Raw genomic sequence first — 24,411 nt, forward strand, 5'->3', positions numbered from 1 at the left:
CTTTTTAAAAATTAATTAATTAATTTTTATTTTTGACTGCGTTGGGTCTTTGCTGCTGTGTATGGGCATTCTCTAGTTGTGGTGAGCAGGGGCTACTCTTCGTTGCGGTGTGTGAGCTTCTCATTGCGGTGGCTTCTCTTGTTGCGGAGCACAGGCTCTAGGCGCGTGGGCTTCAGTAGTTGTGGCTCGTGGGCTCTAGAGCGCAGGCTCGGTAATTGTGGCACACGGGCTTAGGTGCTCTGCGGCATGTGGAATCTTCCCGGACCAGGGCTCGAACCCGTGTCCCCTGCATTGGCAGACGGATTCTTAACCACTGCGCCACCAGGGAAGTCCCCCCAATTTTTAAAAAATAATTTTTAAACCGATTCCCTGAAAACCATTAGCCCAATATTAAGAATAGGGCTACAAAACCACAATGCTGGCTTTAAACACTGATGAAAGTCTGTTAAAAGAAAATTAAAATGGAAGATTGCTTATCTCTAAGACAGAATTTCTCAGAAGCATAATGATAATAAAACCCACAAAATACCAGAAAACATGGTGTCAAGCAATATCAAAAATATAATGAGCAAGCAATTTGTTGGAAGAAGCAGGAACATAAATAATTTTCACCAAGAAAACCCAAGGCCTCTTCTAAGATCAATTTTATTGAGAAGCCTACCTGAGGATTGGAATTGGTTATTTCTAGTTTCCCAGTTCAATTAGTGATTTTTCATAACACCTTTATTGAGATATAATTCACATACCATCCAATTCACTAGTTTTTAGTGTATTCACAAAGTTGTGCAACGATCACCACAATCTACTTTAGAATACTTTGGTCACCTCAAAATGAAACTCAGTACCCTTTTCAGCTATAAACCCCTAATCCGCCGAAAACTCCCAGCCCTAGGCAATTAATGTGCTTTCTGTCTCTATAGATGTGGTTATCCTGAACATTTCATATAAATGGAATCATACAATATGTGACCTTTTGTGTCTAGCTTCTTTCACACAGCATAATGATTTCAAGGTTCCTCCACATGGTAGCATGTATCAGTACTTAATTTCTTTTTATTACCAAATAATATTCCACTGTATGGACAGACCACATTTTGTTTATCCATTCATCAGTAGATGGACATTTAGATTATTTTCAATTTTGGCTATTATGATTATTTTCAACTTTGGCTATTATAAATAATTTTGCTATGAACATAAATGTACAAATCTTCGTGGGGACATCTGTTTACATTTCTCCAGGGTATATACCTAGGAGTGGAACTGCTGGGTCATATGGTCACTTTATGTATAACCCTTTGAGAACCCGCCACACTTTTTCTAATCGATTGCACCATTTTACATTCTCACCAGCAGTGGGTGAGGGTTCCAATTTCTCCACATCTTCATCAACACCTGTTATTGTCTGTCCTTTTCATTATAGCCATCACAGTTGGTGTGAAGGTATCTAACTTAATGACCAGTGATGCTGAGAACATTTTCATGTGCTTATTGACCATTTGTATACTTCCTCTGGAGAGATGTTTATCCAGATCCTTTGCCCATTTTTACATTTGGGTTATTTGTTATTTTATTATTGAGTTGTAAGAGTTCTTTATAGACACTGGATACAAGTCCTTTATCAGAGGTATGATTTGCAAATATTTTCTCTTAAGACTGTCTTTCATTCTCTCAATTTTGGAGAAAACTCACAGTATATTTATTCACCTATTTCAAAATGCCATAGGTGATTTAACTGCAAGTTATGCTGGCTTTCAGATTAAAGGCATATAGGTCAATTACAACTACCAGAGACAGAAAAAAGACAGGTTAGAAAGGCCAAAATGTTCACCTAACTCAGAATAATAGCTGGTGGCAGGCTTCCCTGGTGGCACAGGGGTTAAGAATCCGCCTGCCAACACAGGGGACACGGGTTCGAGCCCTGGTCCAGGAAGATCCCACATGCCGTGGAGCAACGAAGCCCATGCGCCACAACTACTGAGCCTGCGCTCTAGAGCCTGTGAGCCACAACTACTGAACCTGTGTACCACAACTACTGAAGCCTGCGTGCCTAAAGCCCGTGCTCCGCAACAAGAGAAGCCACCACAACGAGAAGCCCGCGCACCGCAATGAAGAGTAGCCCCTGCTCACCGCAGTAGAGAAAGCCCGCGCGCAGCGATGAAGACCCAATGCAGCCAAAAATAAATAAGTTTAAATATAGCCAGTGGCACTGAGCATAAATAAGGATGTTAAATTAATCTGTATAGCGCACAACCATCATATCTAACGTTATCCTTCTAATTTTATTTCATCATTATCTTTAGCTAACACTACTTCTTTTTTGTCTTTCCAGACACTCCTTTCACCTTGAAATTCCTGCCATACATATTACATTATCACTTATTTGGTATGTACATCCTCCTAGATAGCGACAGCTTATGCATAAAAGGTGCTCAAGTGCCAAATGAGTGGAAAACACGAGGGGCCAAAATGGCTGCTTAAAACAAGCCATGGGAAGTATCTATAGAGAAAAACACCACTATTATTATTTTATCATTAGAAGCAGGACAGTATTACATTTCCCTTCTCTCCTGTACAGTTAAGTTTGATTTATTCTTCACATTTGCTAATGAAAGACTTACTCTGGCTCTACAAAATCTTTTTGTTTATGAATAAGCCCAGTTAGAGCTGGGCTTGTTTCCAACCCTAGTCTACAAATACTCTTGATATAGTAGGCCCCAATTTTCCCCACTTGAGGTTCCGCACTGGACCATTTGATATGAAGCAAATTCTTAGGGCCAATAACTTTATTTAAATTGTAAATGATTTCTCAGCCTTCAACTCCTTAAGCAGAGAATTCTCTATCACATGGCCGATACAACTTCCTACTCTGCCCTCTTTGACACCCATTCTGGATGCCTTTGCTTGGTACACTCTCTTGGATAAACAACAGCAACAACAGCTAGCACTTATACAGCAAATACTACAGCCAGGCACTACTGTAAGCACCTTCCTATACTCACTAATTTAATCCTCACAATAATGTCAAGAGACAGTTATCATTATTATCTCTATTTTACATGTGAGCAAACGGTGGCGTGGTAAAGTTAAGTACCTAGCTGAAGGTCACAGACAGTAAATTGCCCAGCAAAGATCTGAACCCTGGCCAACTAATTTCCGAGTCCACGCTCTTAACCACGATGTACTGCTTCATGAGTCACCTTTGTCTACTGTACAAACACCCTTGTCCTGACCGAGCCGTCTTACAGAAGTCTATTTGATAACGGGGAGAGATGCTCCCAAAGTATTATATATAAAAAGAAATTACAAAATAGTATGCACCATGTATTATGTATATATACACAGACACACAAAGTATTGGGAGGAAATACACCTAGAAACAGATGAATTTGGGAATTCCCTGGAGGCTCAGTGGTTAGGACTCTGTGCTCTCACTGCCTGGGTTCAATCCATGGTCGGGGAACCAAGATCCTACAAGCCACGCGGCCCCCAAAAAAAAAAAAAACAGTTCAAAAACTTTCACTTATGCTCCTTCAAATATTGTTGAAGCTAAAGAACCACCTTTCTTTGGCTTATTTTGTTTAAAAGAGCTTAAATGTTTTTAGTGATGGTTGTTCTTTTACTAAGACTGGTCTAAAGGAAAAAACAAAAAAGCCAACAACCACATTCACTCTCAAATTATTTCAACTACCATCTGCTTAAACCAGCTTGAATGCCTTTGACCAGTGCCAGACACGTGCTGAGCGCAGACACTCCCTGTGGAGAGCTGGGCGGCCACAGGAGGGGCAGGGGGGAAAGGCTGTGTACACAGATGCATTTCCCCATCCCCGCCAGAGGTCCTGAGCTCGCCTCTAGTTCCCAAAGAGTCTCGAGAAACTTATCAAGTAGGTAAAGGTAAACCTTCAGAACCTACAAGCCCCATTACCCCATTTAACCTTCTCCGCGCCACTGAGAGGTGGGTCTTAGGAAAATGAGACTCAGTGACATGAAGTAACTTGCCCAAGATCATATTCAAGTCAGTAAAATGGGCCAGTAAAACTCAAAACCAGGTCTGTCAAATTCAAGAGCCTATGTTCTCTCCATTACACCACTCCTTTCCCTTCACACATCAGCCTTGGAAAATGAAAGTTCAAAGTCAAACAAAGAAATCGGAGACATTAAATGTCTAAAAATACATACCATGCTAGATATACCAGCACGAATTTAGGAAAACATTGGGAAAGAGCTGGAGAGTTTTTAGCAGTAATTAACTCTGGGGTTTAGGGAGGCGAGACAACACTAATTTGGGAGTAGAGACATCTTTAAATAATTTTAAGTGATTATATTTAAGACATTGAAGGTTTTTTTTAAAAAAAACTTTTTGTGTCTTAGGATTAAACTAAATTATCTCTAAAAATCCTTTCAACCCTATGTTTCTAATAATTTCCTCTAAGAGTCATCAACGACGAAGCAGGAATGTGAAGACACAGAGCGCACGCCTGCCTGGCCTCAGACACCAGGCGCTTCCCACTCTCAGCATGGCCACGACCAGCCTTATTTGGTTTTGAAAATATGAACCTCTTTTGTAAATGTTTCCAGTATTTTGAGGGGCTTTTACATTTCCAAATACAAATTTTACAAACAAACCTACCCATAAAACTTACATTTTCATATGCTTTTTTATTTGTTATTTTTTTAAATAAGTGGTTGGAGTTGGTAGGTTCATGTGCTTTTTAAATTAGAAAAGTGGCAGACGATCTAAATAGATATTTCTCCAAAGACCCAAAAGGCACATGAAAAGATACTCAACATTGCTAATTATTAGAGGAACGCAAATCAAAACTGCAGTGAGGTTATTACCTCACACCAGTCAGAATGGCCATCATCAAAAAGTCTACAAAACAATAAATGCTGGAGAGGGTGTGGAGAAAAGGGAACCCTCTTGCACTGTTAGCGGGAATGTAAGTTGGTACAGCCACTGTGGAGAACAGTATGAAGGCTGCTTAAAAAACTAAAAATAGAACTACCATATGACCCAGCAATCCCCCTACTGACATATACCCTGAGAAAACCATAATTTGAAAAGATACACGCACCCCAATGTTCACTGCAGCACTATTTACAATAGCCAAGACATAGAAGCAACCTAAATGTCCACTGACAGATGAATGGATAAAGATGTGATACACACACACACACACACACACAATGATATACTACTCAGCCATAAAAAAAAGAAGGAAATAATGCCATTTGCAGCAACACAGATGGACCTAGAGATTATCATATTAAGTGAAGTCAGAGAAACACAAATATATGGTATCACTTATATGTAGAATCTAAAAAGACGATACAAATGAACTTATTTACAAAACAGAAACAGACTAACAGACATAGAAAACAAACTTACGGTTACCATAGGGGAAAGAGGAGGGAGAGGGATACATTAGGAATTTGGGAGTAACATATACACCCCACTATATATAAAATAGAAATAAGGACCTACTGTATAGGACAGGGAACTACACTCAGTATTTTGTAATAACCTACATAGGGAAAGAATCTGAAAAAGAAAATATATTTGTATAACAATCACTTTTTTTTTTTTTTTTTTTTGGCTGCGTTGGGTCTTTGTTGCTGCGTGCGGGCTTTCTCTAGCTGTGGCAAGCGGGGGCTACTCTTCACTGCGGTGCGCAGGCTTCTCATTGCAGTGGCTTCTCTTTTGTTGTGGAGCACGGGCTCTAGGTGCGCGGGCTTCAGTAGTTGTGGCACCTGGGCTCAGCAGTTGCGGGACACAGGCTCTAGGGCGCAGGCTCAGTAGTTGTGGCACACAGGATTAGTTGCACCGCGGCATGTGGGATCTTCCCAGACCAGAGATCGAACCTGTGTCCCCTGCACTGGCAGGTAGATTCTCAACCACTGTGCCACCAAGGAAGTCCCTAAAAAATTTTAAAATGGCGTCATTTCAAACTGGTAAAGGAAATAAACAATTTGAGATATCTCCCAAGTCATATGGGGGGAAAAAGTGATAACCCATCACACCCCTCCAGATATATCAAGATTGAAACGTGAAAAATGAAAACCACAAAGAACTAGAAGTTCAAAGTGAAACTTTGGGGCTTCCCTGGTGGCACAGTGGTTGAGAATCCGCCTGCCGATGCAGGGGACACGGGTTCGTGCCCCAGTCCGGGAAGATCCCACATGCCACGGAGCGGCTAGGCCCGTGAGCCATGGCCGCTGAGCCTGCGCGTCCGGAGCCTGTGCTCCGCAACGGGAGAGGCCACAACAGTGAGAGGCCCGCGTACTGCAAAAAAAAACAAACAAAAAAGCAGTATTATATTTTTTCACTATTCCACCACACCCCAGCCTCAGAGTCTGAAGAGTTGCAGGAGTTTCTTTCGAGTCATTTCAGGTCATCTTCTCCCTTCACCCTGCTCAACAGACCTCTGGGTCTGTCCCCACAAATCTTTACACTACACCTTCTCCTATAGTAGGAACACGATCTACTAAGCATGAATTTTTGTAGCCGTTCTGATATATCTCCTTCTTAAAACAATTATGAAAACTAAAATATCTCATTTAGACTTGGCCTCAATCTATAACTACGGCTAGGACATCTACCAAATCATTTTACCAGTTGAAAAAAAAAATAGGTTCAATCATGGACAGTTAACTCTTCCCAAGTAGAATCAGACAGTCAACAGCTAAGCCTATACATAGAACACACACAAGAGGGTTAACATACTGTATATAAGGCTAAGTTCTGACTGAAGGGAGAAAGGAAAAAAACCTAACATTTACTAATTGCTATGTGGTAGACATTTAAAATACTTTATTTAGTTGATTGAGCCTTACAATTCTAAGACAGTGAGAATATTACTTCATTATACAGATAAACTAGGGAACAAAGTAGGAAGTGAGTGAGGAAAAAAAAGCCATGATTTGAGACCTACATGTACTGAGCCTGGTATGAAAGTAGTGTTTCTATGTCCTAAAGAATCACATCTGAAGTTAAGAAACGTGAAAACTACCCAAATGTCCATTGATGGATGAATTGATAAATAAAATATGGTAAAGGCATACCTGGTTTTATTGTGCTTCACAAATATTGCGTTTTTTACAAATTGAAGGTTTGTGGCAACTCTGCATGGTCAGATGACGATTAGGACTTTTTAGCAATAACGTATTATTTAATTAAGGTATGTACATTGCTTTTTTAGATATAACACTACTGCACACTTAATAGACTACACTATAGTGTAAACAACTTTATATGCACTAAAAAACCAAAAAATTCGTCTGACTCACTTTATTATGTTATTTGCTTTACTGTGGTGGTCTGGAACTGAACCTGCAATATCTCCAAGGTGCACCTGTATATACGTACATTAGGATATTATTCAACCTTAAAAAGGAAGAAAATTCTTTTTTTTTTTTTTTTTTTGCGGTACACGGGCCTCTCCCACTGCGGAGCACAGGCTCTGGATGCGCAGGCCCATCGGCCATGGCTCACGGGCCCAGCCGCTCCGCGACATGTGGGATCTTCCCGGACCGGGGCACGAACCCGGGTCCCCTGCATCGGCAGGCGGACTCCCAACCACTGCGCCACCAGGGAAGCCCAGGAAGAAAATTCTGACACATGCTACAACATGGATGAACCCTGAAGAAGACATTATGTTAAGTGAAAAAAGTCAGACACAAAAGAACATAGTATGATTCCCCTTATATGAAATACCTGGAGTAGCCAAATTCATAGAGAAAGAAAACAGAATGGTGGTTGCTTGCCACGGGCAGGGCAGGGGGAATGGAGTACAGAGGTTCAGTTTGGGAAGATTAAAAGGTTCTGGAGATGCATGGTGGTGTAGCTTGCACAACACTGTTAACCTCTTAATGCCAATGAACTGTACGCCTAAAAATGGTTAAAATGGTAAATTTTATGTTATATATATTTTACCCCCACCCCCCCCCCAAAAAATCGTGATGAATCACAATTTCAAATATTCAAGTCTTTAGCAAATAAAATCTAACTTTATACTGGTCATCAGGAGTTAGTGTAAAAATATTCCAGTTGCTAGAATTACTGAATTGCTCCATTAGCAAGATAAAGCAGTTGAGTCAGTAATAAATGGTATGCCACATTCCTCAGAACAAGTCTTAGGAAAAGGCCCATGAAAAATAAGCCTATTCTCTTCTGACATAATACAGAATAATCTTGGGAAAGATGAAACAAGAAAGAGCAGTCCCCACTTCTGATAAAACCAGAGGGCAGGGCTTCCCTGGTGGCGCAGTGGTTAAGAATCCGCCTGCCAATGCAGGGGACACGGGTTCGAGCCCTGGTCCGGGAAGACCCCACAGGCCCCGGAGCAACTAAGCCCGTGCACCACAACTACTGAGCCTGCACTCCAGAGTCCGCAAGCCACAACTCCTGAGCCCACGTACTACAACTACTGAGCCCGCGTGTCACAAATACTGAAGCCCACACGCCTAGAGCCTGTGCTCTGCATGCAAGAAGAGAAGCCACTGCAATGAGAAGCCCGCGTGCTGCAACCAAGCGTGACCCCGGCTCACGACAACTAGAGGAAGCCCGCGCACAGCAACGAAGACCCAATGCAGCCAAATAAATAAATAAATAGATAGATAAACAAAATTTATTACAAAAAAAACCAACCAAACACAGGAGAGCAGCTAACAGCAGCCAGGTGGTGACCAGGACATTTTAAAGCTTCAGAATCCTGGAAGGCTCAGGAATTCTGAGCTACCTCTGAAGACAGACGAAAAAATTGGTTATCAGGTGGGCAAATAGCAGTGTCTGCCACAGTTTAAAACAAAATGAAGGAAGAGCAGTATAAGGGTATTCTGAGATACAGAGGCAAACAGATGAAACTGCTAAGGATGTAAAATGGTGGTTTCTGGGAAGTGGGAATTGGGATGGGGACAAGCAGTTCCGGGTTTTGCTCTTCTGAAAGCCTTGCGTCATTTGACCTTTAAAATTAGGTATATACATCACTTAGATTTTTTTTTTTTTTAAGCTGCTTTTGAAATGGGTATGGGGGAAAAGGCATGCAAGCACTGTACATGGGAATATAAAGTTGTACAAACTTTCCGAATGGCAGCTGGGTAATATGTTTCTAAAATATGGGAAACATTATTAGATATAACCCACACTAACAAAAGCTCCCTGGGGTAATCAATAATTTTTAGGTATGCAAAAAGACCCTGAAACCAAAAAGTTTGAGAACTGCTGCCCGGCTGCAGTAGAGGAGGAACAGAGAAAGACGAGAGGCCAGCTCAGTGAAAGCATGGTCTGAGAGGGCTCCCAAACCAAGCAGATCCATCTCTAGGGAACACACCCTGGGACCGGGTGGGAGGACAGAGAGAAGAGTGTCCTTTCCTTCCTGTTCAACCACACCTAACAAATCAGCCTCTTTCCCTTTTGGTTAAGTCACTACAGTACCAATCACTATAATCCACATGGGTGGTGAGGGAGAATTGGTATAAGCCATTTTCCCTTGGCCTTTCTTTGTTGCTCTGGTTCATTCAAAAGCCCCTCCAACAGTAGTTGATATACTTCCTTGCTGAATCCTCAGAACTGTCTTAAAGGCAGGTATGATGAACAACAGCCTCAGTGATCAGGTAATCTTTTTTTTTTTTTTTTTTTTTTGCGGTACGTGGGCCTCTCACTGCTGTGGCCTCTCCCATTGTGGAGCACAGGCTCCAGACGCGCAGGCTCAGCAGCCACAGCTCACAGGCCCAGCCGCTCCGCGGCACCCGGGATCCTCCAGGACCAGGGCACGAACCCGCATCCCCTGCATCGGCAGGCGGACTCCCAACCACCGCGCCACCAGGGACGCCCCAGGTAATCTTAAGTAATGTGTCCAGTCACGGACCTAGGACCTAGAAAGCAAAGACTGAATTCTCTTCTTTCTCTATAATATTCCAAAGAGTATGTTCTTCCAAAGTATGTTAAAAATAAACAAGTGTGGTGATGGCCACACAATCTGAATATACTAAACACCATCGAATTCTACCCTTTAAGTGGATGAATTGTATGGCATATGAATTATACCTCAATAAAACTGTTAAACAAAAAATGAATGAACACGAGCAATGACAGAGTTCTGAGGAGGGACACAAATTGGAGGCAAGGTAAGTTTAGGAATCATCCCAACTTTTTGTTTTGTTTTTCGCTGCACAGCTTGTGGGATCTTAGTTCCCCAACCAGGGATTGAACACAGGGCCCTGGCAGCAAGAGTGCCGAGTCCTAACCACTGGACCACAAGGGAAGTCCCAAGGAGTTGTCCAGCTTCTAACTTTAGGCAGCAAAAGGCTCCAGAGTGATGTGTCACAGCATGTAGAGGACAAGGGAGCACACAGAGGCATTAATTAGGTAAATGGGAAGAAAAGAGGGGCAAACCAGTGCTGAAGTTAGGGCAAAGGCAACTGATTTCTCCCACTGGTGAAGAAGACAAGAAGGAGCCAACAGAAGCAAGAAGAACTACAGTCCTGCAGCCTGTGGAACAAAAACCACATTCACAGAAAGACAAGATGAAAAGGCAGAGGGCTACGCACCAGATGAAGGAACAACATAAAACCCCAGAAAAACAACTACATGAAGTGGAGATAGGCAACCTTCTAGAAAAAGAATTCAGAATAATGATAGGGAAGATGACCCAGGACCTTGGGAAAAAATGGAGGCAAAGATCAAGAAGATGCAAGAAATGTTTAACAAAGACCTAGAGGAATTAAAGAACAAACAAACAGAGATGAACAATACAATAACTGAAATGAAAACTACACTAGAAGGAATCAATAGCAGAATAACTGAGGCAGAACAGATAAGTGACCTGGAAGACAGAATGGTGGAATTCACTGCTGCAGAACAGAATAAAGAAAAAAGAATGAAAAGAAATGAAGACAGCCTAAGAGACCTCTGGGACAACATTAAATGCAACAACATGCACATCATAGAGGTTCCAGAAGGAGGAGAGAGAGAAAGGACCCGAGAGAAAATATCTGAAGAGATTATCTCAAAAACTTCCCTAACATGGGAAAGGAAATAGCCACCCAAGTCCAGGAAGCGCAGAGTCCCATACAGGATAAACCGAAGGAGAAACACGCCGAGATACATAGTAATCAAATTGGCAAAAATTAAAGACAAAGAAAAATTATTGAAAGCAGCAAGGGAAAAACGACAAATAACACAAAAGGAAACTCTCATTAGGTTAACAGCTGATTTCTCAGCAGAAACTCTACAAGCCAGAAGGGAGTGGCATAATATACTTAAAGTGATGAAAGGGAAGAACCTACAGCCCAGATTACTCTACTCGGCAAGGATCTCATTCAGATTCGATGGAGAAATAAAAAGCTTTACAGACAAGCAAAAGCTAAGAGAATTCAGCACCACCAAACCAGCCCCACAACAAATGCTAAAGGAACTTCTCTAGGTGTGAAACACAAGAGAAGGAAAGGACCTACAAAAACAAACCCAAAACAATTAAGAAAATGGTCATAGGAACATACATATCGATAATTACCTTAAACGTGAATGGATAAAATGCTCCAACCAAAACACACAGGCTTGCTGAATGGATACAAAGACAAGACCCATATATATGCTGTCTACAAGAGACCCACTTCAGACCTAGGGACACATACAGACTAAAAGTGAGGGAATGGAAAAAGATATTCCATGCAAGTGGAAATCAAAAGAAAGCTGGAGTAGCAACACTCATATCAGATAAAATAGACTTTAAAATAAAGAATGTTACAAGAGACGAGGAAGGACACTACATAACGATCAAGGGATCAATCCAAGAAAAAGATATAACAATTATAAATATATATGCACCCAACATAGGAGCACCTCAATACATAAGGCAACTGCTAACAGCTATAAAAGAGAAAATCGACAGTAACACAGTAATAGTGGGAGACTTTAATACCTCACTTACACCAATGGACAGATCATCCAGACAGAAAATTAATATGGAAACAGAAGCTTTAAATGAAACAACAGCCCACATGGATTTAATTGATATTTATAAGACATTCCATCCAAAAACAGCAGATTACACTTTCTTCTCGAGTGCGCACAGAACATTCTCCAGGATAGATCACACCTTGGGTCACAAATCAAGCCTCAGTAAATTTAAGAAAACTGAAATCATATCAAGCATCTTTTCTGACCACCACGCTATGAGATTAGAAATGAATTTACAGGGAAAAAAACGTAAAAAACACAAACACATGGAGACTAAATAATACATTAATAATTAACCAAGAGATCACTGAAGAAATCAAACAGGAAATCAAAAAATACCTAGAGACAAATGACAATGAAAACACAACAATCCAAAACCTGTGGGATGCAGCAAAAGTAGTTCTAAGAGGGAAGTTTATAGCTATACAAGGCTACCTCAAGAAACAAGAAAAATCTCAAATAAACAATCTAACCTTACACCTAAAAGAACTAGAGAAACAACAAACAAAACCTAAAGTTAGCAGAAGGAAAGAAATCATAAAGATCAGAGCAGAAATAAATGAAATAGAAACAAAGAAAACAATAGCAAAGATCAATAAAACTAAAAGCTGGTTCTTTGAGAAGATAAACAAAATTGATAAACCATTAGCCAGACGCATCAAGAAGAAGAGGGAGAGGACTCAAATCAATAAAATTAGAAATGAAAAAGGAGAAGCGACAACAGACACCACAGAAATACAAAGCATCCTAAGAAACTACTACAAGCAACTCTATGCCAATAAAATGGACAACCTGGAAGAAATGGACCAATTTTTAGAAAGGTATAACCTTCGAAGACCGAACCAGGAAGAAATAGAAAATATGAACAAACCAATCACAAGTAATGAAATTGAAACTGTGATTAAAAATCTTCCAACAAACAAAAGTCCAGGACCAGATGGATTCACAGGTGAATTCTATCAAAATTTAGAAAAGAGCTAACACCCATCTTTCTCAAACTCTTCTAAAAAATTGCAGAGGAAGGAACACTCCCAAACTCATTCTATAAGGCCACCATCATCCTGATATCAAAACCAGACAAACATACCACAAAAAAAGAAAATTACAGACCAATATCACTGATGAATAAAGATGCAAAAATCCTCAACAAAATACTAGCAAACAGAATCCAACAACACACTAAAAGGATCATATACCATGATCAAGTGGGATTTATCCCAGGGATGCAAGGATTCTTCAATATACGCAAATCAATCAATGTTATACACCATATTAACAAGTTGAAGAATAAAAACCATATGATCATCTCAATAAATGCACAAAAAGCTTTTGACAAAATTCAACACCCATTTATGATAAAAACTCTCCAGAGGGCTTCCCCGGTGGCGCAGTGGTTGAGAGTCTGCCTGCCGATGCAGGGGACACGGGTTCGTGCCCCGGTCCGGGAGGACCCCACATGCCGCTGAGCAGCTGGGCCCGTGAGCCTGCGCGTCCGGAGCCTGTGCTCCGCGATGGGAGGGGCCGCGGCAGTGAGAGACCCACGTACCGCAAAAAAAAAAAAAAAAACACCTCTCCAGAAAATGGGCATAGAGGGAACCTGCCTCAACATAATAAAGGCCATATACGACAAACCCACAGCAAACATCATTCTCAATGGTGAAAAACTGAAAGCATTTCCTCTAAGACCAGGAACAAGACAAGGATGTCCACTCTCTCCACTACTATTCAACATAGTTTTGGAAGTCCTAGCCATGGCAATCAGAGAAGAAGAAGAAATAAAAGGAATACAAATTGGAAAAGAAGAAGTAAAACTGTCACTGTTTGCAGATGACATGTTACTATACATAGAGAACCCTGAAGTTGCCACCAGAAAACTACTAGAGCTAATCAATGAATCTGGTAAAGTTGCAGGATATAAAATTAATGCACAGAAATCTCTTGCATTCCTATACACTAATGATGAAAAATCTGAAAGAGAAATTAAGGAAACATTCTCATTTACCACTGCAACAAAAAGAATAAAATACCTAGGAATAAACCTACCTAGGGAGACAAAAGACCTGTATGCAGAAAACTACACACTGATGAAAGTAATTATAGATGATACCAACAGATGGAGAGACATACCATGTTCTTGGACTGGAAGAATCAATACTGTGAAAATGACTATACTACCCAAAGCAATCTACAGAATCAATGCAATCTCTGTCAAATTACCAATGGAATTTTTTACGGAACTAGAACAAAAAATCTTAAAATTTGTATGGAGACACAAGAGACCCCAAATAGCCAAAGCAGTCTTGAGGGGAAAATAACAGAGCTGGAGGAATCAGACTCCCTGACTTCAGACTATACTACAAAGCTACAGTAAGCAAGACAATATGGTACTGGCACAAAGAGAGAAACATAGATCAATGGAACAAGATAGAAAGCCCAGAGATAAACCCATGCACCTATGGTCAACTAATCTATGACAAAGGAGGCAAGGATATACAATGGAGGAAAGATAGTCTCTTCAATAAGTGGTGCTGGGAGAACTGGACAGCTACATGTAAAAGAATGAAATTAGAACACTCCCTAACACCATACACAAAAATAAACTCAAAATGGATTAGAGACCTAAATGTAAGACCGGACACTATAAAACTCTTAGAAGAAACATAGGAAAAACACTCTTTGACATAAATCACAGCAAGATCATTTTTGATCCACCTCCTAGAGTAATGGAAATAAAAACAAAAATAAACAAATGGGACCTAATGAAACTTCAAAGCTTTTGCACAGCAAAGGAAACCATAAACAAGACCAAAAGACAACTCTCAGAATGGGAGAAAATATTCAGAAACGATGCGACAAATGATTAATCTCCAAAATATATAAACAGCTCATGCAGCTCAATATTAAAAAAACAAACAACCCAATCCAAAAATGGGCAGAAGACCTAAATAGACATTTCTCCAAAGAAGACATACAGATGGCCAAGAAGCACATGAAAAGTTGCTCAACATCATTAATTATAAGAGAAATGCAAATCAAAACTACAATAAGGTATCACCTCACACCAGTTAGAATGGGCATCATCAGAAAATCTACAAACAACAAATGCTGGAGAGGGTGTGGAGAAAAGGGAACCCTCTTGCACTGCTGGTGGGAATGTAAACTGATACAGCCACTATGGAGAACAGTATGCAGGTTCCTTAAAAAACTAAAAATAGAATTACCATATGATCCAGCAATCCCACTACTGGGCATATACCCAGAGAACGCCATAATTCAAAAAGACACATGCACCCCAATGTTCACTGCAGCACTATTTACGATAGCCAGGTCATGGAAGCAACTCAAATGCCCATCGACAGACGAATGGATAAAGATGTGGTACATATATACAATGGAATATAAGCCATAAAAAGGAATGAAATTGGGTCATTTGTTGAGACGTGAATGGATCTAGAGACTGTCATACAGAGTGACGTAAGTCAGAAAAAGAAAACAAATATTGCATATTAAAGCATCTATGTGGAACCTAGAAAAATGGTACAGATGAACCAGTTTGCAGGGCGGAAATTGAGACACAGATGTAGAGAACAAACCTATGGACACCAAGGGGGGAAAGCAGCGTAGGGGTGGGGGGGGCGTGGGGGTGGGGGTGGGATGAATTGGGCCATTGGGATTGACATGTATACACTGATGTGTATAAAATGGATGACTAATAAGAACCTGCTGTATAAAAAATAAAATTAAATTTAAAAAATTTTTTTAAAAAGGAGCCAACAGGTCTGGAAAAGGCCCTGTCAGAATGCAGCTTCTCTGGCTGCACGCTCTCTCCAGCAGGGGTTTGTGCTACTATCTCTAGTGGTTGGTGCTAACATCTATCTTAGACTGTGCACATCGTTTGCCTTTTAATCCAAGGATAATGGCACTCGATTTCACATTTAACTTCTATGGCCATTTCTTTTATTAAAAGGAAGGGTGCTGGACTCCATAATTTGCAAAATCACTTCAAGCTCTAAAACTGTAGTTCAGTGATGAGCAGCAATCTGAGAGATACCTGTATTAGCCTGAACACCTATCTAGGTGGCAAAAGGATCAGAAAATAAGATGTTAATTCCCAAAGCTACTGAAATGTGCTTGGGCCTGATCTACTTTGCAGAAGGGCAGGGGCCAGGCCACACATTTAGCATCTTCAAGCCACAGACTCCTGAGATGTAAAATGGTCCTCTACTTTTTACAGGTTACGTAAACGCAACACCCCTGTTCCAAATTTATGAAGTCATCCTTCGCCAGCTCCACATGGACCAATCATGATGCACCTTTGAAACATCAAACCTTCTCTTTTTCTTGTCCTACTTAACCCAACCACTTCAGCTGTTTGTTAACACTGTGCTATGCAGACTCTGAGAGGTTAAAAAAAGGGTCTCTCTCTAAACCCTCTACCTTTTAATTCATCCAAACTACACTTGGAGGTGCCTTTGCAGGGAGTCAAAAGCACACTTCCTAAATCAAATATCTTAAGGTCAACCTGGGGCCTAAGGCAATGAAACAAAAGCTATAAGGCTCAAAATTCCCTGGGTTCCTGGATTACAATAGCTTTCCTATTCCCCCAATGACCTAACCCCACCCTTTGTAACTTGATTTCATTCAGCAAAAACCATTACTCATTTTACCTATCACCAAGTTTTACTCACATTCAACGAAGAGCACATTTTTATTTACCATCCTCAAGAAATGTGTTTAGAGAGCACAAGAGACATGGAATATGGCTAATGGCTTTGGAGCCCAGAGACCCCGGCCTTTGAATATACCACTTACTACCTCGTGTGTTGCCATAGGGAGGTCAACCTCTCAGTTTCCTGATCTGTAAACTAGAGATGCACAGTACCTACCTCCTAGAGTAGTAAGATAAGCTGTAATGAATATATATTGCTACCATGCAGAACTGTTTATAATATGTGAATAAGGATGCATTTGCAAATTATGCATTCTCACTTTTAAATATGATCCACATGTCAATCTAAAACATCCTTGGGACTTCCCTGGTGGTCCAGTGGGTAATACTCCACACTCCCAATGCTGGGGGCCTGGGTTCGATCCCTGGTTGGGGAACTAGATCCCGCATGCATGCCGCAATTTAGAGTCCACATGCCACAAGTAAGACCTAGCGCAGCATAAATAAATAAGTTTAAAAAATGAAACATCCTTAACGAAACGTGCTTCTAAGCTACTGGCACATCTTCCTCAACAAACCATTCTACTTTGACCTGAATAGGGAAAGAAGAAAAATGAACAAGTGGTAGTTTAGCAATATTACTCGTGGCAGACTACAGAGTAGGAAGTGGGGGTAATGGGGGTCGTCCTGGGGACATTTTGGAAATGTAACACAGAATGCAAACCAGCACCCTGAGCAATAAATGTTAATAAAATTATGTTGCCAGCACAACAGGACAACAATGGTCATTTTATACATCTTTTCCTTCAAGTAATAAAATTTAAGTAGTTGTAAGTCCCAAGAGCATTTCAACTAGGAAATAAATTGAATCATAAAAACATACTCAAGGTTCAAACCCTTAAAGGGTCACCTAACCTATTTTATCCTCTTCTAGAAATGCCCCACTTGGGAAAATTTTAAACATAGCTAATTCTCAATGTTGATGAATACTATATTAAACTTGTATACCACTTTACACACTTTAAATACTGTCACATCCATTACATTAACTAAAAGTTACTGATAATCGTGTTAGAACCAAACAAAAAGTAACTGGGAAGAAGGGGGGTGGGGGGGGAAGAGGCAAACGGATTTCTTTGGGATATTAGGTTAAAAAAGTGGAAACTGTAATCGTGTTAGAACCAAACAAAAAGTAATTGGGAAGAACGGGGTGGGGGGAAGAGGCAAAGGGATTTCTTTGGGATATTAGGTTAGAAAAGCGCAAACTGTCCATGCAGTAGGGTACATCAGTTGCGTTATCAATTACACGATTATATACCAGCTCTAGGCCAACTTCACCAACTCTGAGCTGTGTTATTTAATTTGAGCAAGATTTGCTGTTGTTGTTTTGACTGAGCTTCAGATGCCTTATCTACATATCTAGGGATACCACCTATTCTGCAGAGGTAAGGAAGATATCAGAATGCAAGCACATTTTAAGTGCTGAGCACAATGCAGGAAACAGTGAGAACTCGAATTCCTTTCCTTTGAAGTACAACTCTCTGCAAAGTGTAAAACCTGAACAGCATATCTACTGAAAGGAAAACTATTATAGTGACTCCTTCTGTGAAGAATCCCACACAAAGGGAAATCACATGTGACCTGTTTTATGGAATCTGGATTTGGTATATACACTCCTAAGTAAAACTTCTCTAGTCAAGACCGATATAAATGACACAAAATAACATATACAACACCTTCCAGTAATGTAATAAATAACTGTGGCATATTACGATCTATGAATGTGGTATTGCTAGAGGGATGTGCTGTATCTGGTCTGCTCTCATGACTGCTTTGCCCGTTTGGTTCTCCATGAAAATAAAACTTACCAAAGTTTGCTGATAGAATTAGATGACAATGTCGTAAAGAGAAGATCACTTTGATTCTTATTACTTAATCTCTGTGCTAGAAGAGTGGAAATTCATCATCAAGTCCGCAAATGGGGAGAAAAACAAGACAACGAAATGGTTTCTTCCTACCCCATACTCTCGCCCCACCCTGACCTGATTTCTCCTCATTAAGTCTATCACTGAGAGATTCTGGGAAGAGTGAAGGACACAAAGGTTGGAAGGTAGATTTACAGAATAACACCCTAAAAGCAAGAGAAACGGATCTTTCATATATGCTAGCCTCCCCACCAAGTAAAATTCTACATGCCCGGCACTGGGCTGAACGTGTCACATCAACTTTTTTTTTTTTTTAATTTTATTTTTACTTATGTATTTTCGGCTGTGTTGGGTCTTCGTTGCGGTGTACAGGCTTCTCATTGCGGTGGCTTCTCTTGCGGAGCACGGGCTCTAGGCACGTGGGCTCAGTAGTTGTGGCGCACAGGCTTAGTTGCTCCGGGGCATGTGGGATCTTCCCGTGTCCCCTGCATTGGCAGGCGGGTTCTTAACCACTGCGCCACCAGGGAAGCCCTCAACTCTCATACTTCACAACAGTCCTATGCGGTAGGGATTAGCATCATCGCCACTTTACAGATGATGCAATTGAGGCTTAGAAAGATTGCGAAACCTGCCCAAGGTTACACAGCTAATAGGTGGCAAGAGCCACGGACGGGTCTTGACTCCAAATCCACACTATTTGCCCACTACCACGCTACTTATTACTGTAGTGTAGATGAAAGGGTACTTTCCACACTCGGCTTCACCCCTTGGGCAAATCACTTGACCTTGCTGAGCAATTTGTCATCTATAAATGAGGACAATGACAGTTGCCCAGCCTTCTCCACAGCACCTGAGTGATGCTGAAAGACTTAATGTATGTGCAAAAATATGCTATAAAAACTATAAGGCAACATGTAAATGTAACATTTCATTAATTTGAGCATAGATTCCATATATCTTTATCCTTCCTATCTGACCTGAAAATAAGTTTTTAAGAGTAGTTAAATAATTTTTAACACTCCCAAGCAAAAATCTAGGGGGAAAAAAATCAACCTTAGACATTCTGGAAAAGGCAAAACTATAGAGACAGTAAAAAGATCAGTGGTGGCCAGTGGTTTGGGGGAAGAGAGGAAGGGATGGAGGTTCTTAGGGCAGTGAAACTGTTCTGTATGATATCGTAATGGTGGACACATGTCATTATACATTTGTTAAAACTCTTAGAATATAAATAAACAGCACCAAGAAGGAACCCTAATGTAAACTATGGACTTCAGTTAATAAGAATGTATTAATATTGGCTCACCAATTGTAACAAATGTACCACAATACTGCAAGATATAAATAATAGGGGAAAGGGGTGTGGTGTGAGGGGATAAATGGGAACTCTGCAATTTATGTTAAATTTTTTGGTAAACCTAAAACTGCTCAAAAAATAGTCTATTCGTTTTTTGAAAACTCAACCTTATAAAACAAATTCTAGTAAAAATACAAACAAACAAACAAAAAAAACCCCACAAATTCTACACAAGGATTTAGGAAGTACTATGAAGGAGCTTGGTGTTCTAAAAAATGCCTGGAATACTTGACAAAGTAATATCCCATCTTTTTAGACCAGTGCTGTCCAACAGAACTTTATGCAATGTGCAATGATGGAAATATTCTAGATCTGCTCTAACACAGTAGCCGCTAGTCACATTGGCTACTGAACACTTGCAATGTGGCTAGTATACTGAGGAAGGGAATTTTTAATTTTACTTAATTTTAATTAACACTTAAATAGCCACAGGTGCCTAGCGGCTATCACATCAGACAGCAGTTTTAGACAATTCAAGAGACTCTTAGAAATGTACTGTAATGTTAAAAGAAAAAAGTCACCTTAAGAGACCATCCAAATAGCAGTAGTTATGAAACAATGCCACAATTACCTGAGGTCAAGAGTGACTAGATGGTTAAGACAAACAGGAAGCAACAAAGCCCATCTCCAATTGTTTCTCACTTTTAAGTCCCATAATGTAACCCAAAAGTGACAAAACGGTCACTGTTCCTTTAATTCCTTCAATATTTTCAAAACAACTCAATTAGTTAAACACCATTTCTGCTTCCTGAAAAATAGGGCTGAGGTCAAGTTAGAATTACGAATATATTTTCAAGCTAGTGGCTCAGAGGAAATAAAAAACGAGGGGTCCGAAGAAAATAACTTAAAAAGTGACTTCTGCAAACACAAGATATTCACCCAATTTTTTAAAACGAAAATTCAGAAACTAATATTTAGCCATGTATTTCAATTCCACGTCATAGTCAATTGTAAATCAAAAGGAAAAAAGATGCCCAGAAAAGCCTGAGCAAAGAAGAATGGTGCCTGAGTAAGTAAACAAAACTGTGACAGTACAGACACACCTGACTATTCTTACCCAGCTGTTAAGCAGAGAACTGCGTCAAAGGGTCATTACCTCTTCGTCGTTTAAAATGCTAGTTGATTAAACGTCAGTTCCTAGTGCTGACTTTTTATCCTTAGACTAGGGGCATAAAAAGGAACTCATATCCTCAACTGCACTGGCTTTTTATCGGAGTCCTCCCCTGGGGGGCCTATGAAATCAAACCCTGAGATTGAGGCTCCCCACCCTCAGGGAATAAGTGAGGTGTCCAAAGTGACAGTGTTGAATCCCTAGAGTTCCGTTCGGTCCAGCTTCTTTTTCAGTCCTTCAAGTACTGGATCTTTCTTTTAGAGTACAAAGAGAGGGAGAGAAAGACAGGTAATTGAGAAGCAGTAACACGCTCATGAAGACAGACGTGAAAACACCTGACCTTAGAAACAGGCCTCGAAAAGCTAATTCTTGACACTCTGCGCAGAGGTAAAGCGAACCTTTGTTCTTTTTTTTTCAAGTTCACGAGTCGCATTAGAAAAATATTATTTCGTAATTTCCAACAGGAGTGATCTTTAAGAGTATTCAAACGCATAATTAAGTGACATTAAACAGCCCCGAGTGATCAAGCACGACGTCCAACAACTTGAATGTTTCAATCTGTTCAAACGCAAGGAACGAGACGGGTTTCCACCTTTCCAGTCCTTTTCCCCGCACTTCTCTCTTCCTGGGCCCTGAAAGCCCTGTATCCCGTTTGTTGTGCAATTTTTTTCGAACTCCACCCACTGACTCCAGAACAAGTGGAATTCTCCCATTCTGAAGGTCGGGATTTTCCTCCAGAAAGGGAGGGAGACACTGAAAACTCCTTGACTTGAGTCAAATAAGGCAAGGGGAACAATCCAGCCCGACTCCCAGATTAAGAGAGACCAAAGGCCAAGCTGGGGGAGGCGCTCAAGTTTCCGCTCACCAAGGCGGGGGGGGGGGGGGGAGAAAGAAAGAAAAGGGGCAGAAATAAAGAGCGAGAAGGGGAAGGAGGGAGGGCTGGATTGGGAAGACCGGTTATCCGCGATGCTGCTCCCAACTGTGCGGGACCCAAGTCCTCCAGCATCTTCTCCCCACGTGCAGCCAAGCCCGTGGCGCCCACAGAGCAGCCGCTGGGCCTGGGTCCCGGGGGCCGAGAGGCCCGGCTCGCCAGCCCGCGCAGTGGCGGGGAGCGCAGGGGGGCGGGGTAAGGGGGCGCAGCGCAGCCCCGGCTCCCGCGCGGTTATCTTACTGCGCAACAGCCTCGCCCGCGCCGCCCGGGCGCACCCAGCAGCGCGCCCCGCGCACCTGCCCGGCGCGAGGAGGGCGAGCCAGCGACCCCTGGAAGCCCAAACGGCGGCGCCCAGCGCTAGGAGCACTGGAAGCACGCGGAGGGCGGGGGCTGGGAGAGGGAACACCTGGCGCCCGGGGCCCCGCGGCGCCGGCCGCACGTGGCTGTCACACCTGGCGCGCCCCCGCCAAGCACCCCTTCCCCCTCCCACTCGGCTGCGCCCCCTGCCCTCACTCCCGCCCCCGCCTCAATCCCCAACCATCGCCCCCTCCCACCCCATCCACCCCGGTTCCACTCCCCTCACCTGCTCCCACCGTCGTCACCCTGGGAGCGAAGAGGGCCGATGGTCGTCCCGTGGCTAAAGGTAACCCGGGAGAGTGAAGAGGTGCACCCCGAAACAGCTAGCCCCAGCATTCCCCGGGCCCAGCAACAACGCAGGCACCCCCCAGACTGACCTTCTGCCGCGGGCTGCGTCGCCGTCCGCCCCGTCCGGCCTCAACTGCCTCCTCGGCGCCGCCGCCTCTTCCCCGCGAAGCCTCTTCTACCCGCGTCGCCATGAGGTGACGGCAGCAGCCAAACAAGCAGCCCGACAAGGGGCACGGAACCTCGCAGGGCCTCGCGCCCCACCCCTGAATCCCCCAGCCAATTGCCGCATGCAAGGCTCCCCACGTGACCGGAGGAGGTTGGCCCCTGAGGGGACGGAGCGGGTTGGGGGTGGGGAGCATCGAAGCCGGGGCTGGGCTACTGCAGGGCCGAAGGGCGAACAGAGGCCGCCCGAGCCTGCGCGAACGAGGAAAGGGACTCTGGAGCGGACTACAATCCCAGCAGGCTGCGCGGCCACGGCTCGCAGACCCGGATCAGGATTGGAGCGTAATGCGGCGTTCTGAAATGGGGGAAGAGTATCCACTGTGCTGCGCGTGCAGCCTCCTGGGATTTGTAGTTTTCTAGGGGCGATGTACCGGTACCGGAAGGTACTGCTTATCATCCTGCGGGAAAAGTTCAGAAATAGTTCAGTGTTTGGGAGGGAGCGTGGTCGGGGACACATTGTTCTGCTTTTGTTTTGGTTGCTCTTCTTCGGAACAGAGCCCGAATGATTGGGGGATGAGGAGAAATACTTCGTGACTTTCAAGGTGGGAGAGTTGTAATGGCTTTCAGAATTTGAGGTTTCTGGCTCGACACCTGTCCCGAGTCCTGCCCCTCCACCAGAGCTCTCAGCACCGTTCAGCGGTCCCGAGCTCCTGCGGGGTGGGGGCTGCGTCATATTCACCTTGGCTGAACCGCCCGGGCTTCTAGCACAGTTCTCCTCCCTTAGTTGGCGCTTAATACACATTGAACGTACTGGCTTCCTCCGCCAGTTGTTTCGTTACTGAAATTTTTTAACAAACTCGGTTTGCTGAATCGATTATTTTTTCTTGACGAGATTAGGGCGGGGATGGATTTTTTTCTCAGGCATACTCCCTATTTACATCTGATGGAACCAGATCTCCAATGACCGAGCTTCTGATAGTCACAGAGCGTCATGAAATCCTGACATGTTGCCTTAAATAACTCATTATGAAAATTTGTGTAAATCCTATGTCATTTTTTATGAGAGAATACTAAGTAGTGGTGTCAGGCGCCAAAAATTTAATAACTTACGTGAGAGTAAATTTCAATATTGGGGAAATTCCTTCTATTAATTTTAATTATTTCTGTAAATTTGGGGAAAGTACCATTATTTTATCTCACAGGCAGAACACCTCAGTCCAGCTATGAGATTTCAAAACTAGAGCAGCAGATAATGAACCCATACCTAGACACTATATAAAGCTGATGGCCTCGGCCACTATTCCTCACCTTCTTAAAGGCAAAAGTCCCAGTGAGATGCAGAAAAAATCTATCGGTAATGCTGCCTCTAACCCGCCTGGGGAATTGAGTATTAAAATGCACCATAGTTAAATTATGGTACAAGAGAACACCATGCAGCTACTAAAAATGATAAACATTTTTTAAATTGACCTAGAAAATATACATAGCACAGTGAGCTTAAAAAAAATCCATTTTCATAGAATTGCCTGTAGGTTTATAAAGAGATGTTTAGAAGGACATTAACCAAAGTGTTAATAATGTTTTTCCCTGGGAGATGAAACTTGGGAGTATTTTTACTTCATGATTTTCTGTATTGTTTGAGTATAAGTATGCAT

The 24,411-nt window shown here is 42.2% G+C and overlaps 1 protein-coding gene across 1 annotated transcript in view; it reads right to left on the reverse strand.

Annotated features, from left to right (window-relative positions):
* The window catches only part of TXLNG (taxilin gamma), a 52,501-nt gene extending 29,700 nt beyond the window's left edge, over positions 1-22,801 (reverse strand). Inside the window, exon 1 of the mRNA XM_060002557.1 lies at positions 22,684-22,801. Coding sequence (XP_059858540.1) covers positions 22,684-22,785 — 102 coding nt within the window. The 5' untranslated portion in view covers positions 22,786-22,801. The remainder of the gene's footprint in view (positions 1-22,683) is intronic.
* Between the last annotated feature and the right edge of the window lie 1,610 nt (positions 22,802-24,411).

This window comes from Delphinus delphis, chromosome X, assembly GCF_949987515.2.
Source record: "Delphinus delphis chromosome X, mDelDel1.2, whole genome shotgun sequence".
In the NCBI taxonomy this organism is placed as follows: Eukaryota; Metazoa; Chordata; class Mammalia; order Artiodactyla; family Delphinidae; genus Delphinus; species Delphinus delphis.